Raw genomic sequence first — 19,693 nt, 5'->3', positions numbered from 1 at the left:
GCAGAACTAGAGGGCTCAGGAAGCGAAAGTCCAAGCACAATAAGCTCAAGCATGTCAGTCAGTGATGCATCTTCATTTCCACATGCAAGCTCTTTGGCAGAAGTAACATCCTCTTCAAAAACATCATCAAACACAGATGAAACAAAGTCTGCTCATTATACAAATGTCATGTCCAGCAAACCAACGGAGTCTTCCCTCGCTTCCTCACTGTTCAGCACAGAAACAACTACAAACCCTCCAGCAGAGCTTTTTGAGAGTGTCTACATAGAAAAGACAATGATACCCACAGGTTCTTATGTTACAGATATGCCAGAAAAGTCCCTTACCATTGCGCAATTAGATCAAGAAGGCTCTGGAAGCCAAACCACACTTGTGTTAAGCTCAACTACTTCTCGCAAAGGTTCATCTTCATCTCCATCTACTTCGGAGGCACCAACAGCTAAATCACCTGGAATAACAGATGGACAAGAAACAAATAAGACACTTCTGCCATCTCCTCAAATGGAACCATCAGTATCCACAGTCTTTGATGACACAGCCCCAACTCTACTGACAAGATCAACTAGTGCATCTTCTACACTTGTGGAGTCATCTTCATTCCTCACTGGCTCAACAGTTAAACCTTCAAGCACATCTATCTTAATCGCCTCAGAGTCAGACACTTCAAAACACAGTGTTGATGGTGCCACGGATCAGTCATCAATGAGCACAACTACTGCTTATTCAACACTCAGTACGATGTCTTCATCACACATACCTTCATCAAGTGAAATGTCAAAAGCAGCTGTCTACACAGCATCACCTCTTTACAGCACAGAGGAAATTTTGTCAGTAACCTCTCACAAACAACAAGCTTCAGTCACTGGTAGGACTGAGGACATACCTGTAACAGCAATAGAAGATTCTTCTTCTCCCAAAACATATCAACAGAGCTTAGATGATCAGACAATAGAGATATCTACCATTGACACAGCATCTTCTACAGCTTATTCATTGTTCAGCACCAAAAAGACAACAGCCGGACCAATTGAGAAGGATTACGATCTTGTTACTGATGAGACAGTGATGTCTTCACTATCTACCATAACCCTTGCAGAACTTGAGGGCTCAGGAAGTGAAAGTCCAAGCACAATGAGCTCAAACACGTCAGTCAGTGATGCATCTTCATTTCCACATGCAAGCTCTTTGGCAGAAGTAACATCCTCTTCAAAAACAGATGAAACAAAGTCTGCTGATTATACAAATGTCATGTCCAGCAAACCAACAGAGTCTTCCCTCGCTTCCTCACTGTTCAGCACAGAAACAACTACAAACCCTCCAGCAGAGCTTTTTGAGAGTGTCTACATAGAAAAGACAATGATACCCACAGGTTCTTATGTTACAGATATGCCAGAAAAGTCCCTTACCATTGCGCAATTAGATCAAGAGGGCTCTGGAAGCCAAACCACGCTTGTGTTAAGCTCAACTACTTCTCGCAAAGGTTCATCTTCATCTCCATCTACTTCGGAGGCACCAACAGCTAAATCACCTGGAATAACAGATGGACATGAAACATATAAGACACTTCTGCCATCTCCTCAAAAGGAACCATCAGTACCTACAGTCTTTGATGACACAGCCCCAACTCTACTGACAAAATCAAGTAGTGCATCTTCTACACTTGTGGAGTCATCTTCATTCCTCACTGGCGCAACAATTAAACCTTCAAACACATCTATCTTAATCTCCTCAGAGTCAGAGGCTTCAAAACACAGTGTTGATGGTGCCACAGATCAGTCATCATTGACCACAACTACTGCTTATTCAACACTCAGTACGATGTCTTCATCGCACATACCTTCTTCAAGTGAAATGTCAAAACCAACTGTCTACACAGCATCACCACTTTACAGCACAGAGGAACTTTTGTCAGTAACTTCTGACAAACAACAAGTTTCAGTCACTAGTAGGATTGAGGGCATACCTGTAACAGCAATAGAAGATTCCTCTTCTTCCAAAGCATATCAACAGAGTTTAGATGATCAGACAACAGAGATGTCTACCAACGACACAGCATCTTCTACAGCTTCTTTTTTGTTCAGCACCAAAAAGACAACAGCAGCTTCAATTGAGAAAGATTACGATCTTGTGTCTGATGAGACAGCAATGTCTTCACTATCTCCTTTCACCAGTATTAATGGCAAATCAACCATAACCCTTGCAGAACTAGAGGGCTCAGGAAGCGAAAGTCCAAGCACAATAAGCTCAAGCATGTCAGTCAGTGATGCATCTTCATTTCCACATGCAAGCTCTTTGGCAGAAGTAACATCCTCTTCAAAAACATCATCAAACACAGATGAAACAAAGTCTGCTGATTATACAAATGTCATGTCCAGCAAACCAACGGAGTCTTCCCTCGCTTCCTCACTGTTCAGCACAGAAACAACTACAAACCCTCCAGCAGAGCTTTTTGAGAGTGTCTACATAGAAAAGACAATGATACCCACAGGTTCTTATGTTACAGATATGCCAGAAAAGTCCCTTACCATTGCTCAATTAGATCAAGAGGGCTCTGGAAGCCAAACCACGCTTGTGTTAAGCTCAACTACTTCTCGCAAAGGTTCACCTTCATCTCCATCTACTTCGGAGGCACCAACAGCTAAATCACCTGGAATAACAGATGGACAAGAAACAAATAAGACACTTCTGCCATCTCTTCAAATGGAACCATCAGTATCCACAGTCTTTGATGACACAGCCCCAACTCTACTGACAAGATTAACTAGTGCATCTTCTACACTTGTGGAGTCATCTTCATTCCTCACTGGCTCAACAGTTAAACCTTCAAGCACATCTATCTTAATCGCCTCAGAGTCAGAGACTTCAAAACACAGTGTTGATGGTGCCACGGATCAGTCATCAATGAGCACAACTACTGCTTATTCAACACTCAGTATGATGTCTTCATCACACATACCTTCATCAAGTGAAATGTCAAAAGCAACTGTCTACACAGCATCACCTCTTTACAGCACAGAGGAAATTTTGTCAGTAACCTCTGACAAACAACAAGCTTCAGTCACTGGTAGGACTGAGGACATACCTGTAACAGCAATAGAAGATTCTTCTTCTCCCAAAACATATCAACAGAGCTTAGATGATCAGACAATAGAGATATCTACCATTGACACAGCATCTTCTACAGCTTATTCATTGTTCAGCACCAAAAAGACAACAGCCGGACCAATTGAGAAGGATTACGATCTTGTTACTGATGAGACAGTGATGTCTTCACTATCTACCATAACCCTTGCAGAACTTGAGGGCTCAGGAAGTGAAAGTCCAAGCACAATGAGCTCAAACACGTCAGTCAGTGATGCATCTTCATTTCCACATGCAAGCGCTTTGGCAGAAGTAACATCCTCTTCAAAAACAGATGAAACAAAGTCTGCTGATTATACAAATGTCATGTCCAGCAAACCAACAGAGTCTTCCCTCGCTTCCTCACTGTTCAGCACAGAAACAACTACAAACCCTCCAGCAGAGCTTTTTGAGAGTGTCTACATAGAAAAGACAATGATACCCACAGGTTCTTATGTTACAGATATGCCAGAAAAGTCCCTTACCATTGCGCAATTAGATCAAGAGGGCTCTGGAAGCCAAACCACGCTTGTGTTAAGCTCAACTACTTCTCGCAAATGTTCATCTTCATCTCCATCTACTTCGGAGGCACCAACAGCTAAATCACCTGGAATAACAGATGGACATGAAACATATAAGACACTTCTGCCATCTCCTCAAAAGGAACCATCAGTACCTACAGTCTTTGATGACACAGCCCCATCTCTACTGACAAGATCAACTAGTGCATCTTCTACACTTGTGGAGTCATCTTCATTCCTCACTGGCTCAACAGTTAAACCTTCAAGCACATCTATCTTAATCGCCTCAGAGTCAGAGACTTCAAAACACAGTGTTGATGGTGCCACGGATCAGTCATCAATGAGCACAACTACTGCTTATTCAACACTCAGTATGATGTCTTCATCACACATACCTTCATCAAGTGAAATGTCAAAAGCAACTGTCTACACAGCATCACCTCTTTACAGCACAGAGGAAATTTTGTCAGTAACCTCTGACAAACAACAAGCTTCAGTCACTGGTAGGACTGAGGACATACCTGTAACAGCAATAGAAGATTCTTCTTCTCCCAAAACATATCAACAGAGCTTAGATGATCAGACAATAGAGATATCTACCATTGACACAGCATCTTCTACAGCTTATTCATTGTTCAGCACCAAAAAGACAACAGCCGGACCAATTGAGAAGGATTACGATCTTGTTACTGATGAGACAGTGATGTCTTCACTATCTACCATAACCCTTGCAGAACTTGAGGGCTCAGGAAGTGAAAGTCCAAGCACAATGAGCTCAAACACGTCAGTCAGTGATGCATCTTCATTTCCACATGCAAGCTCTTTGGCAGAAGTAACATCCTCTTCAAAAACAGATGAAACAAAGTCTGCTGATTATACAAATGTCATGTCCAGCAAACCAACAGAGTCTTCCCTCGCTTCCTCACTGTTCAGCACAGAAACAACTACAAACCCTCCAGCAGAGCTTTTTGAGAGTGTCTACATAGAAAAGACAATGATACCCACAGGTTCTTATGTTACAGATATGCCAGAAAAGTCCCTTACCATTGCGCAATTAGATCAAGAGGGCTCTGGAAGCCAAACCACGCTTGTGTTAAGCTCAACTACTTCTCGCAAAGGTTCATCTTCATCTCCATCTACTTCGGAGGCACCAACAGCTAAATCACCTGGAATAACAGATGGACATGAAACATATAAGACACTACTGCCATCTCTTCAAAAGGAACCACCAGTATCCACAGTCTTTGATGGCACAGCCCCAACTCTACTGACAGTATCAGCTAGTGCATCTTCTACACTTGTGGAGTCATCTTCATTCCTCACTGGCTCAACAACTAAACCTTCAAACGCATCAATCTCAATCTCCTCAGAGTCAGAGACTTCAAAACACAGTGTTGATGGTGCCACGGATCAGTCATCAATGACCACAACTACTGCTCATTCAACACTCAGTACGATGTCTTCTTCGCACATACCTTCATCAAGTGAAATGTCAAAACCAACTGTCTACACAGCATCACCTCTTTACAGCACAGAGGAAATTTTGTCAGTAACCTCTGACAAACAACAAGCTTCAGTCACTGGTAGGACTGAGGACATACCTGTAACAGCAATAGAAGATTCTTCTTCTCCCAAAACATATCAACAGAGCTTAGATGATCAGACAATAGAGATATCTACCATTGACACAGCATCTTCTACAGCTTATTCATTGTTCAGCACCAAAAAGACAACAGCCGGACCAATTGAGAAGGATTACGATCTTGTTACTGATGAGACAGTGATGTCTTCACTATCTACCATAACCCTTGCAGAACTTGAGGGCTCAGGAAGTGAAAGTCCAAGCACAATGAGCTCAAACACGTCAGTCAGTGATGCATCTTCATTTCCACATGCAAGCTCTTTGGCAGAAGTAACATCCTCTTCAAAAACAGATGAAACAAAGTCTGCTGATTATACAAATGTCATGTCCAGCAAACCAACAGAGTCTTCCCTCGCTTCCTCACTGTTCAGCACAGAAACAACTACAAACCCTCCAGCAGAGCTTTTTGAGAGTGTCTACATAGAAAAGACAATGATACCCACAGGTTCTTATGTTACAGATATGCCAGAAAAGTCCCTTACCATTGCGCAATTAGATCAAGAAGGCTCTGGAAGCCAAACCACACTTGTGTTAAGCTCAACTACTTCTCGCAAAGGTTCACCTTCATCTCCATCTACTTCGGAGGCACCAACAGCTAAATCACCTGGAATAACAGATGGACAAGAAACAAATAAGACACTTCTGCCATCTCTTCAAATGGAACCATCAGTATCCACAGTCTTTGATGACACAGCCCCAACTCTACTGACAAGATCAACTAGTGCATCTTCTACACTTGTGGAGTCATCTTCATTCCTCACTGGCTCAACAGTTAAACCTTCAAGCACATCTATCTTAATCGCCTCAGAGTCAGAGACTTCAAAACACAGTGTTGATGGTGCCACGGATCAGTCATCAATGAGCACAACTACTGCTTATTCAACACTCAGTATGATGTCTTCATCACACATACCTTCATCAAGTGAAATGTCAAAAGCAACTGTCTACACAGCATCACCTCTTTACAGCACAGAGGAAATTTTGTCAGTAACCTCTGACAAGCAACAAGCTTCAGTCACTGGTAGGACTGAGGACATACCTGTAACAGCAATAGAAGATTCTTCTTCTCCCAAAACATATCAACAGAGCTTAGATGATCAGACAATAGAGATATCTACCATTGACACAGCATCTTCTACAGCTTATTCATTGTTCAGCACCAAAAAGACAACAGCCGGACCAATTGAGAAGGATTACGATCTTGTTACTGATGAGACAGTGATGTCTTCACTATCTACCATAACCGTTGCAGAACTTGAGGGCTCAGGAAGTGAAAGTCCAAGCACAATGAGCTCAAACACGTCAGTCAGTGATGCATCTTCATTTCCACATGCAAGCTCTTTGGCAGAAGTAACATCCTCTTCAAAAACAGATGAAACAAAGTCTGCTGATTATACAAATGTCATGTCCAGCAAACCAACAGAGTCTTCCCTCGCTTCCTCACTGTTCAGCACAGAAACAACTACAAACCCTCCAGCAGAGCTTTTTGAGAGTGTCTACATAGAAAAGACAATGATACCCACAGGTTCTTATGTTACAGATATGCCAGAAAAGTCCCTTACCATTGCGCAATTAGATCAAGAGCGCTCTAGAAGCCAAACCACGCTTGTGTTAAGCTCAACTACTTCTCGCAAATGTTCATCTTCATCTCCATCTACTTCGGAGGCACCAACAGCTAAATCTCCTGGAATAACAGATGGACATGAAACATATAAGACACTTCTGCCATCTCCTCAAAAGGAACCATCAGTACCTACAGTCTTTGATGACACAGCCCCATCTCTACTGACAAGATCAACTAGTGCATCTTCTACACTTGTGGAGTCATCTTCATTCCTCACTGGCTCAACAGTTAAACCTTCAAGCACATCTATCTTAATCGCCTCAGAGTCAGAGACTTCAAAACACAGTGTTGATGGTGCCACGGATCAGTCATCAATGAGCACAACTACTGCTTATTCAACACTCAGTATGATGTCTTCATCACACATACCTTCATCAAGTGAAATGTCAAAAGCAACTGTCTACACAGCATCACCTCTTTACAGCACAGAGGAAATTTTGTCAGTAACTTCTGACAAACAACAAGCTTCAGTCACTGGTAGGACTGAGGACATACCTGTAACAGCAATAGAAGATTCTTCTTCTCCAAAAACATATCAACAGAGCTTAGATGATCAGACAATAGAGATATCTACCATTGACACAGCATCTTCTACAGCTTATTCATTGTTCAGCACCAAAAAGACAACAGCCGGACCAATTGAGAAGGATTACGATCTTGTTACTGATGAGACAGTGATGTCTTCACTATCTACCATAACCCTTGCAGAACTTGAGGGCTCAGGAAGTGAAAGTCCAAGCACAATGAGCTCAAACACGTCAGTCAGTGATGCATCTTCATTTCCACATGCAAGCTCTTTGGCAGAAGTAGCATCCTCTTCAAAAACAGATGAAACAAAGTCTGCTGATTATACAAATGTCATGTCCAGCAAACCAACAGAGTCTTCCCTCGCTTCCTCACTGTTCAGCACAGAAACAACTACAAACCCTCCAGCAGAGCTTTTTGAGAGTGTCTACATAGAAAAGACAATGATACCCACAGGTTCTTATGTTACAGATATGCCAGAAAAGTCCCTTACCATTGCGCAATTAGATCAAGAGGGCTCTGGAAGCCAAACCACACTTGTGTTAAGCTCAACTACTTCTCGCAAATGTTCATCTTCATCTCCATCTACTTCGGAGGCTCCAACAGCTAAATCACCTGGAATAACAGATGGACATGAAACATATAAGACACTTCTGCCATCTCCTCAAAAGGAACCATCAGTACCTACAGTCTTTGATGACACAGCCCCATCTCTACTGACAAGATCAAGTAGTGCATCTTCTACACTTGTGGAGTCATCTTCATTCCTCACTGGCGCAACAATTAAACCTTCAAACACATCTATCTTAATCTCCTCAGAGTCAGAGGCTTCAAAACACAGTGTTGATGGTGCCACAGATCAGTCATCATTGACCACAACTACTGCTTATTCAACACTCAGTACGATGTCTTCATCGCACAAACCTTCTTCAAGTGAAATGTCAAAAACAACTGTCTACACAGCATCACCACTTTACAGCACAGAGGACATTTTGTCAGTAACTTCTGACAAACAAGTTTCAGTCACTAGTAGGATTGAGGGCATACCTGTAACAGCAATAGAAGATTCCTCTTCTTCCAAAGCATATCAACAGAGTTTAGATGATCAGACAACAGAGATGTCTACCAATGACACAGCATCTTCTACAGCTTCTTTTTTGTTCAGCACCAAAAAGACAACAGCAGCTTCAATTGAGAAAGATTACGATCTTGTTTCTGATGAGACAGCAATGTCTTCACTATCTCCTTTCACCAGTATTGATGGCAAATCAACCATAACCCTTGCAGAACTAGAGGGCTCAGGAAGCGAAAGTCCAAGCACAATAAGCTCAAGCATGTCAGTCAGTGATGCATCTTCATTTCCACATGCAAGCTCTTTGGCAGAAGTAACATCCTCTTCAAAAACATCATCAAACACAGATGAAACAAAGTCTGCTGATTATACAAATGTCATGTCCAGCAAACCAACGGAGTCTTCCCTCGCTTCCTCACTGTTCAGCACAGAAACAACTACAAACCCTCCAGCAGAGCTTTTTGAGAGTGTCTACATAGAAAAGACAATGATACCCACAGGTTCTTATGTTACAGATATGCCAGAAAAGTCCCTTACCATTGCACAATTAGATCAAGAAGGCTCTGGAAGCCAAACCACACTTGTGTTAAGCTCAACTACTTCTCGCAAAGGTTCATCTTCATCTCCATCTACTTCGGAGGCACCAACAGCTAAATCACCTGGAATAACAGATGGACAAGAAACAAATAAGACACTTCTGCCATCTCTTCAAATGGAACCATCAGTATCCACAGTCTTTGATGACACAGCCCCAACTCTACTGACAAGATCAACTAGTGCATCTTCTACACGTGTGGAGTCATCTTCATTCCTCACTGGCTCAACAGTTAAACCTTCAAGCACATCTATCTTAATCGCCTCAGAGTCAGAGACTTCAAAACACAGTGTTGATGGTGCCACGGATCAGTCATCAATGAGCACAACTACTGCTTATTCAACACTCAGTACGATGTCTTCATCACACATACCTTCATCAAGTGAAATGTCAAAAGCAACTGTCTACACAGCATCACCTCTTTACAGCACAGAGGAAATTTTGTCAGTAACCTCTGACAAACAACAAGCTTCAGTCACTGGTAGGACTGAGGACATACCTGTAACAGCAATAGAAGATTCTTCTTCTCCCAAAACATATCAACAGAGCTTAGATGATCAGACAATAGAGATATCTACCATTGACACAGCATCTTCTACAGCTTATTCATTGTTCAGCACCAAAAAGACAACAGCCGGACCAATTGAGAAGGATTACGATCTTGTTACTGATGAGACAGTGATGTCTTCACTATCTACCATAACCCTTACAGAACTTGAGGGCTCAGGAAGTGAAAGTCCAAGCACAATGAGCTCAAACACGTCAGTCAGTGATGCATCTTCATTTCCACATGCAAGCTCTTTGGCAGAAGTAACATCCTCTTCAAAAACAGATGAAACAAAGTCTGCTGATTATACAAATGTCATGTCCAGCAAACCAACAGAGTCTTCCCTCGCTTCCTCACTGTTCAGCACAGAAACAACTACAAACCCTCCAGCAGAGCTTTTTGAGAGTGTCTACATAGAAAAGACAATGATACCCACAGGTTCTTATGTTACAGATATGCCAGAAAAGTCCCTTACCATTGCGCAATTAGATCAAGAGGGCTCTGGAAGCCAAACCACGCTTGTGTTAAGCTCAACTACTTCTCGCAAAGGTTCATCTTCATCTCCATCTACTTCGGAGGCACCAACAGCTAAATCACCTGGAATAACAGATGGACATGAAACATATAAGACAATTCTGCCATCTCCTCAAAAGGAACCATCAGTACCTACAGTCTTTGATGACACAGCCCCAACTCTACTGACAAGATCAAGTAGTGCATCTTCTACACTTGTGGAGTCATCTTCATTCCTCACTGGCTCAACAATTAAACCTTCAAACACATCTATCTTAATCTCCTCAGAGTCAGAGGCTTCAAAACACAGTGTTGATGGTGCCACAGATCAATCATCATTGACCACAACTACTGCTTATTCAACACTCAGTACGATGTCTTCATCGCACATACCTTCATCAAGTGAAATGTCAAAACCAACTGTCTACATAGCATCACCACTTTACAGCACAGAGGAACTTTTGTCAGTAACTTCTGACAAACAACAAGTTTCAGTCACTAGTGGGATTGAGGGCATACCTGTAACAGCAATAGAAGATTCCTCTTCTTCCAAAGCATATCAACAGAGTTTAGATGATCAGACAACAGAGATGTCTACCAACGACACAGCATCTTCTACAGCTTCTTTTTTGTTCAGCACCAAAAAGACAACAGCAGCTTCAATTGAGAAAGATTACGATCTTGTGTCTGATGAGACAGCAATGTCTTCACTATCTCCTTTCACCAGTATTGATGGCAAATCAACCATAACCCTTGCAGAACTAGAGGGCTCAGGAAGCGAAAGTCCAAGCACAATAAGCTCAAGTATGTCAGTCAGTGATGCATCTTCATTTCCACATGCAAGCTCTTTGGCAGAAGTAACATCCTCTTCAAAAACATCATCAAACACAGATGAAACAAAGTCTGCTGATTATACAAATGTCATGTCCAGCAAACCAACGGAGTCTTCCCTCGCTTCCTCACTGTTCAGCACAGAAACAACTACAAACCCTCCAGCAGAGCTTTTTGAGAGTGTCTACATAGAAAAGACAATGATACCCACAGGTTCTTATGTTACAGATATGCCAGAAAAGTCCCTTACCATTGCACAATTAGATCAAGAAGGCTCTGGAAGCCAAACCACACTTGTGTTAAGCTCAACTACTTCTCGCAAAGGTTCATCTTCATCTCCATCTACTTCGGAGGCACCAACAGCTAAATCACCTGGAATAACAGATGGACAAGAAACAAATAAGACACTTCTGCCATCTCTTCAAATGGAACCATCAGTATCCACAGTCTTTGATGACACAGCCCCAACTCTACTGACAAGATCAACTAGTGCATCTTCTACACGTGTGGAGTCATCTTCATTCCTCACTGGCTCAACAGTTAAACCTTCAAGCACATCTATCTTAATCGCCTCAGAGTCAGAGACTTCAAAACACAGTGTTGATGGTGCCACGGATCAGTCATCAATGAGCACAACTACTGCTTATTCAACACTCAGTACGATGTCTTCATCACACATACCTTCATCAAGTGAAATGTCAAAAGCAACTGTCTACACAGCATCACCTCTTTACAGCACAGAGGAAATTTTGTCAGTAACCTCTGACAAACAACAAGCTTCAGTCACTGGTAGGACTGAGGACATACCTGTAACAGCAATAGAAGATTCTTCTTCTCCCAAAACATATCAACAGAGCTTAGATGATCAGACAATAGAGATATCTACCATTGACACAGCATCTTCTACAGCTTATTCATTGTTCAGCACCAAAAAGACAACAGCCGGACCAATTGAGAAGGATTACGATCTTGTTACTGATGAGACAGTGATGTCTTCACTATCTACCATAACCCTTACAGAACTTGAGGGCTCAGGAAGTGAAAGTCCAAGCACAATGAGCTCAAACACGTCAGTCAGTGATGCATCTTCATTTCCACATGCAAGCTCTTTGGCAGAAGTAACATCCTCTTCAAAAACAGATGAAACAAAGTCTGCTGATTATACAAATGTCATGTCCAGCAAACCAACAGAGTCTTCCCTCGCTTCCTCACTGTTCAGCACAGAAACAACTACAAACCCTCCAGCAGAGCTTTTTGAGAGTGTCTACATAGAAAAGACAATGATACCCACAGGTTCTTATGTTACAGATATGCCAGAAAAGTCCCTTACCATTGCGCAATTAGATCAAGAGGGCTCTGGAAGCCAAACCACGCTTGTGTTAAGCTCAACTACTTCTCGCAAAGGTTCATCTTCATCTCCATCTACTTCGGAGGCACCAACAGCTAAATCACCTGGAATAACAGATGGACATGAAACATATAAGACAATTCTGCCATCTCCTCAAAAGGAACCATCAGTACCTACAGTCTTTGATGACACAGCCCCAACTCTACTGACAAGATCAAGTAGTGCATCTTCTACACTTGTGGAGTCATCTTCATTCCTCACTGGCTCAACAATTAAACCTTCAAACACATCTATCTTAATCTCCTCAGAGTCAGAGGCTTCAAAACACAGTGTTGATGGTGCCACAGATCAATCATCATTGACCACAACTACTGCTTATTCAACACTCAGTACGATGTCTTCATCGCACATACCTTCATCAAGTGAAATGTCAAAACCAACTGTCTACATAGCATCACCACTTTACAGCACAGAGGAACTTTTGTCAGTAACTTCTGACAAACAACAAGTTTCAGTCACTAGTGGGATTGAGGGCATACCTGTAACAGCAATAGAAGATTCCTCTTCTTCCAAAGCATATCAACAGAGTTTAGATGATCAGACAACAGAGATGTCTACCAACGACACAGCATCTTCTACAGCTTCTTTTTTGTTCAGCACCAAAAAGACAACAGCAGCTTCAATTGAGAAAGATTACGATCTTGTGTCTGATGAGACAGCAATGTCTTCACTATCTCCTTTCACCAGTATTGATGGCAAATCAACCATAACCCTTGCAGAACTAGAGGGCTCAGGAAGCGAAAGTCCAAGCACAATAAGCTCAAGTATGTCAGTCAGTGATGCATCTTCATTTCCACATGCAAGCTCTTTGGCAGAAGTAACATCCTCTTCAAAAACATCATCAAACACAGATGAAACAAAGTCTGCTGATTATACAAATGTCATGTCCAGCAAACCAACGGAGTCTTCCTTCGCTTCCTCACTGTTCAGCATAGAAACAACTACAAACCCTCCAGCAGAGCTTTTAGAGAGTGTCTACATAGAAAAGACAATGATACCCACAGGTTCTTATGTTACAAATATGCCAGAAAAGTCCCTTACCAATGCGCAATTAGATCAAGAAGGCTCTGGAAGCCAAACCACACTTGTGTTAAGCTCAACTACTTCTCGCAAAGGTTCATCTTCATCTCCATCTACTTCGGAGGCACCAACAGCTAAATCACCTGGAATAACAGATGGACATGAAACATATAAGACAATTCTGCCATCTCCTCAAAAGGAACCATCAGTACCTACAATCTTTGATGACACAGCCCCAACTCTACTGACAAGATCAAGTAGTGCATCTTCTACACATGTGGAGTCATCTTCATTCCTCACTGGCTCAACATTTAAACCTTCAAACACATCTATCTTAATCTCCTCAGAGTCAGAGACTTCAAAACACAGTGTTGATGGTACCACTGATCAGTCATCAATTACCACAACTACTGCTTATTCAACACTCAGTGCAATGTCTTCATCGCACATACCTTCTTCAAGTGAAATGTCAAAACCAACTGTCTACACAGCATCACCACCATACAGCACAGAGGAACTTTTGTCAGTAACTTCTGACAAACAACAAGCTTTAGTCAGTAGTAGGATTGAGGGCATACCTGTAACAGCAATAGAAGATTCTTCTTCTTCCAAAGCATATCCACAGAGTTTAGATGATCAGACAACAGAGATATCTACCAATGACACAGCATCTTCTACAGCGTCTTCATTGTTTGGCACCAAAAAGACAACAGCAGCTTCCATTGAGAAGGATTACGATCTTGTTACTGATCAGACAGCAATTTCTTCACTATCTCCTTTTACCAGTATTGATGGCAAATCCACCATAACCCATGCAGAACTAGAGGGCTCAGGAAGAGAAAGTCCAAGCACAATAAGCTCAAACACGTCAGTCATTGATGCAGCTTCATTTCCATATGCAAGCTCTTTGGCAGAAGTAACATCCTCTTCAAAAACATCATCAAAAACAGATGAAACAAAGTCTGCTGATTATACAATTGTCTTGTCCAGCAAACCAACGGTGTCTTCCCTTGCTTCCTCACTGTTCAGCACAGAAACAACTACAAACCCTCCAGCAGAGCTTTTTGAGAGTGTCTACATAGAAAAGACAATGACACCCACAGGTTCTTATGTTACAGATATGCCAGAAAAGTCCCTTACCATTGCGCAATTAGATCAAGAGGGCTCAGGAAGCCAAACCACACTTGTGTTAAGCTCAACTATTTCTCTCGAAGGTTCATCTTCATCTCCTTATACTTTGGAGGCACCAACAGCTAAATCACCTCGAATAACAGATGGACATGAAGCACATAAGACACTACTGCCGTCTCTTCAAATGGAACCACCAGTATCCACAGTCTTTGATGGCACAGTCCCAACTCTACTGACAAGATCAACTAGTGCATCTGCCAGTACAGCAACAATGTTATCTTCAGAAACAGCATTACCACCCATAACCACTTCAAACCCTCCAGCAGAGCTTTTTGAGAGTGTCTACATAGAAAAGACAATGACACCCACAGGTTATTATGTTACAGATATGCCAGAAAAGTCCCTTACCAATGCGCAATTAGATCAAGAGGGCTCAGGAAGCCAAACCACACTTGTGTTAAGCTCAACTATTTCTCTCGAAGGTTCGTCTTCATCTCCTTATACTTCGGAGGCACCAACAGCTAAATCACCTGGAATAACAGATGGACATGAAGCACATAAGACACTACTGCCGTCTCTTCAAATGGAACCACCAGTATCCACAGTCTTTGATGGCACAGTCCCAACTCTACAGACAAGATCAACTAGTGCATCTGCCAGTAAAGCAACAATGTTATCTTCAGAAACAGCATTACCACCCATAACCACTACAAACCCTCCAGCAGAGCTTTTTGAGAGTGTCTACATAGAAAAGACAATGACACCCACAGGTTATTATGTTACAGATATGCCAGAAAAGTCCCTTACCTTTGCGCAATTAGATCAAGAGGGCTCAGGAAGCCAAACCACACTTGTGTTAAGCTCAACTCTTTCTCTCGAAGGTTCATCTTCATCTCCTTATACTTCGGAGGCAGCAACAGCTAAATCACCTGGAATAACAGATGGACATGAAGCACATAAGACACTACTGCCATCTCTTCAAATGGAACCACCAGTATCCACAGTCTTTGAAGGCACAGTCCCAACTCTACTGACAAGATCAACTAGTGCATCTGCCAGTACATCAACAATGTTATCTTCAGAAACAGCATTACCACCCATAACCACTACAAACCCTGCAGCAGAGCTTTTTGAGAGTGTCTACATAGAAAAGACAATGACACCCACAGGTTATTATGTTACAGATATGCCAGAAAAGTCCCTTACCATTGCGCAATTAGATCAAGAGGGCTCAGGAAGCCAAACCACACTTGTGTTAAGCTCAACTATTTCTCTCGAAGGTTCATCTTCATCTCCTTATACTTTGGAGGCAGCAACAGCTAAATCACCTGGAATAACAGATGGACATGAAGCACATAAGACACTACTGCCGTCTCTTCAAATGGAACCACCAGTATCCACAGTCTTTGATGGCACAGTCCCAACTCTACTGACAAGATCAACTAGTGCATCTGCCAGTACATCAACAATGTTATCTTCAGAAACAGCATTACCACCCATAACCACTACAAACCCTCCAGCAGAGCTTTTTGAGAGTGTCTACATAGAAAAGACAATGACACCCACAGGTTATTATGTTACAGATATGCCAGAAAAGTCCCTTACCATTGCGCAATTAGATCAAGAGGGCTCAGGAAGCCAAACCACACTTGTGTTAAGCTCAACTATTTCTCTCGAAGGTTCATCTTCATCTCCTTATACTTCGGAGGCACCAACAGCTAAATCACCTGGAATAACAGATGGACATGAAGCACATAAGACACTACTGCCGTCTCTTCAAATGGAACCACCAGTATCCACAGTCTTTGATGGCACAGTCCCAACTCTACTGACAAGATCAACTAGTGCATCTGCCAGTACAGCAACAATGTTATCTTCAGAAACAGCATTACCACCCATAACCACTACAAACCCTCCAGCAGAGCTTTTTGAGAGTGTCTACATAGAAAAGACAATGACACCCACAGGTTATTATGTTACAGATATGCCAGAAAAGTCCCTTACCATTGCGCAATTAGATCATGAGGGCTCAGGAAGCCAAACCACACTTGTGTTAAGCTCAACTATTTCTCTCGAAGGTTCATCTTCATCTCCTTATACTTCGGAGGCACCAACAGCTAAATCACCTGGAATAACAGATGGACATGAAGCACATAAGACACTACTGCCGTCTCTTCAAATGGAACCACCAGTATCCACAGTCTTTGATGGCACAGTCCCAACTCTACTGACAAGATCAACTATTACATCTGCCAGTACAGCAACAATGTTATCTTCAGAAACAGCATTACCACCCATAACCACAGAAGCTAAAAGTTCTGGATACAGCCCTAGTCAATCCACTTCTGGGACAACTGTAGCACCTACCACTCCTTCTCCAGTGTTTATCTTGTTGTCATCACTTACTGTTCCAACCAAATCTCAAACAAGACATAGTTCAACAACACTTGTTCCTACAGCCACATCAACTTACGGCACAGATATTCCCACATCAGTTTCTTCAGATATGGTTCCAAAAATGCATGAAGTAGGTTCAACATCTTTTACATTTGACACCACAAGAACAACTAGTGACAGCAGTCTAAAACCTATAAATACATTTTTCAAGGGACTTCCGTCTTCCTCTCCCACATATTTTCATTCATCCTCTGTTTCTATCCCAGAGAAACCTGGGAACGTTTCTGTTTCCACACAACCTGTTTTGGGTTCAAGTATAGACACATTTCAGAGTTTATTAGCTTCTCACAATAATAATAAGTCCTTGGTAGATTCAACTACCAAACTGCCTGAAGACAGCACCTGGAACCCAACTCCTGACATAATTTCTCAAATTTCTACAGTCCCAGTAGTGACAGAAGAGGAGGACTATAATTACTCAGCAAGCGGTGGGTTGGTTGAATCCATATCTGATATAGTGAGCTCAGGAGGTGACATATCTGGAGACTTAAATGAAACTACTACAGAAATGCAAACACAGTTTAATGTTCCTTTTGTGTCCCAATTAAGCCAAAAAATACATGGGCCTTATATTGGGCTTAATGAAATGACCACAATATCCCAAAATGAATACATTGTTGCAACAGATGAGGTTGAAACAAGTGAGGCTGATAACACATCAGATATGAAAATGGTAATCTCAGCCCAATCAGCACATCTGACCAGTACTCAAACTTACTTCTCTGCATCAGGCAGTGGAGATTTAATTGATGCTTCTTCAGATGATGAAGTTTCTGGTACCCCCTACAATCAGCCACCTCCACGTGGACCAGATACACGTTCATTCCCAGATGCTGATAAGACTGCTGATTCTGTTGTGCCCCCTGCTTTCAAAACAGGAAGAACAACAACATCCACAGAGGTCCCCTTATCAGATGATAATTTTCGGCTTTCATCTCTCCCGTCTGCAACCTCCCAGCCTTCTGCTTTGGAATCTGTGACTCCTTCCACTTATGCAACCAAAAAGCCAACTGAGCTAGCTTTGAGTAACAACATTCCCTCAGTTGACATATTGTCAATTTATAATAAAGATATGTTAACCCCCCCACCAGCAATGATGGTCAGTTCCACAATTGGAGCAGTTAATTTGGATGAGGAAGCCACAAAATCACCCTTTAAAACTTCCCATACCACCGGAATGGATGCCATCAAAACCAGTCAGCCAAAGCAAGATGACAACCAATCAGTGTCAATCCCATTACCCACCATTCTATACCAGAGCATTATTGACCAACAAGTTGAGATTGTTACCTCTAACAGCAAGCAAGTTGAGACTGACCTAAAAAAAGGAACACCTACTATGGTCCTGAAAATGTCTCAGCCATCAAGTAGCACTTCCATCACAATAAAAGAGAGAGATGAACAGTGGTCTAGAGCCAAAGATGATATAAGTCCAGACAGTCCCACACCAGAAATCAATGCCAACGATGATACAATCATTGATGTAGATACTCTCTCCATTGTTACATCTTCTTTGCTTTACCCAAACGTCCAGACAGAAGAAGCTGCAGGTGTCATAGCAGTTACAATGACGCAACCCTTCGACATAAAGGAAGACCTGGAGGGTTCAGGGACTGCAAGTACTACTACTTTTACTCCTACATTTGCAGATTCAGCCACATATTCAACCCTAACCATAGCATCTCCTAAATATGATTCAACAAAAGCAACCAGTAAATTAAACAATGCTAATGAATATTCAACTAGCACGATCTCAAGTCAACACCTTTCCATTGAACAAACTTCAAAGGTCATCTCAACTTCAGTAACGTCAAACGAAATGGCCCAGTCTCACACAACTGCTTCCCCGACATACTCTGCAGCAGCTTCCCAAAAGTCAGTTGAGCATGTGAAGTCAGACACCATTAAACCACGAAAACCACAGACTGACCATTCTTTTCACAATGTATCATCAACCACAACCATAACGTACCCTAATACAAATGGCCAAAAACCCATACATCCATATACTTATGATGATGATTTGGATGATGATTATCCAGATAATTCGGGGAAAAAAAACAACATTGTTGAATCTGTTCCTCAACTCAGTACAACCACAATGCCAAGTGCAGACAGTAATGTTTTTGTTACATCAAAGCCCATTGCCCAGACCACTGAGATTCACCCATCTTTAGACAATATTGAAATTCAGCCTTCAGAAAAAGATTCAGACAGTAATGGAACTTCATCAGTTAGTTCTGATAGTGAATTTGGAGAGCAGATAACAAGCATACCAAAAATGGATGGAATTAAAGATGGAAATCTCTCCCCAGATAAAATTCAGACTGTGTTTAAGGTAAATGCAACATCAACTTCAAAGACTGTGACTGATGGACCATATCACGCTTCGGACCAAGAAATTGTGAACAATATCAATGAAAGCAATAGTGAAACTACCACAAGGACTCATCAAAAGTTCATTGCAACATCAACAGCACAAGCAAAAAACCATTTGTCGGTTCCATCTTTATCCACCACGCGTTCATCTTCTCATGAAGAAAGAAAGCATGAGAACAGTGACTTAAAAACATCCCCATCGCTCAATGGAATAACACAATTAATAGCAGCAGAAGAAACAACCACGTCCAACCCCACATCACTGAATCTGGGGCACACAGTTGTTGGCGAGGCTGTTGAAATTCCTG

General features: G+C 42.0%; 1 protein-coding gene across 2 annotated transcripts in view; it reads left to right on the top strand.

Annotated features, from left to right (window-relative positions):
* The window catches only part of LOC107396386 (mucin-3B), a 94,542-nt gene that overhangs the window by 65,219 nt on the left and 9,630 nt on the right, over window positions 1-19,693 (top strand). For both annotated transcript variants that reach the window (XM_070546087.1, XM_070546088.1), the window contains one exon: window positions 1-19,693. This exon is cut by the window's left edge and continues 30,035 nt beyond it. In XM_070546087.1, coding sequence (XP_070402188.1) covers window positions 1-19,693 — 19,693 coding nt within the window.

This window comes from Nothobranchius furzeri, chromosome 17 (assembly GCF_043380555.1).
Source record: "Nothobranchius furzeri strain GRZ-AD chromosome 17, NfurGRZ-RIMD1, whole genome shotgun sequence".
Lineage (NCBI taxonomy): Eukaryota > Metazoa > Chordata > Actinopteri > Cyprinodontiformes > Nothobranchiidae > Nothobranchius > Nothobranchius furzeri.
Note: the sequence above shows the minus strand (reverse complement) of the source record. Positions and strands in the feature narration are given on the sequence as shown.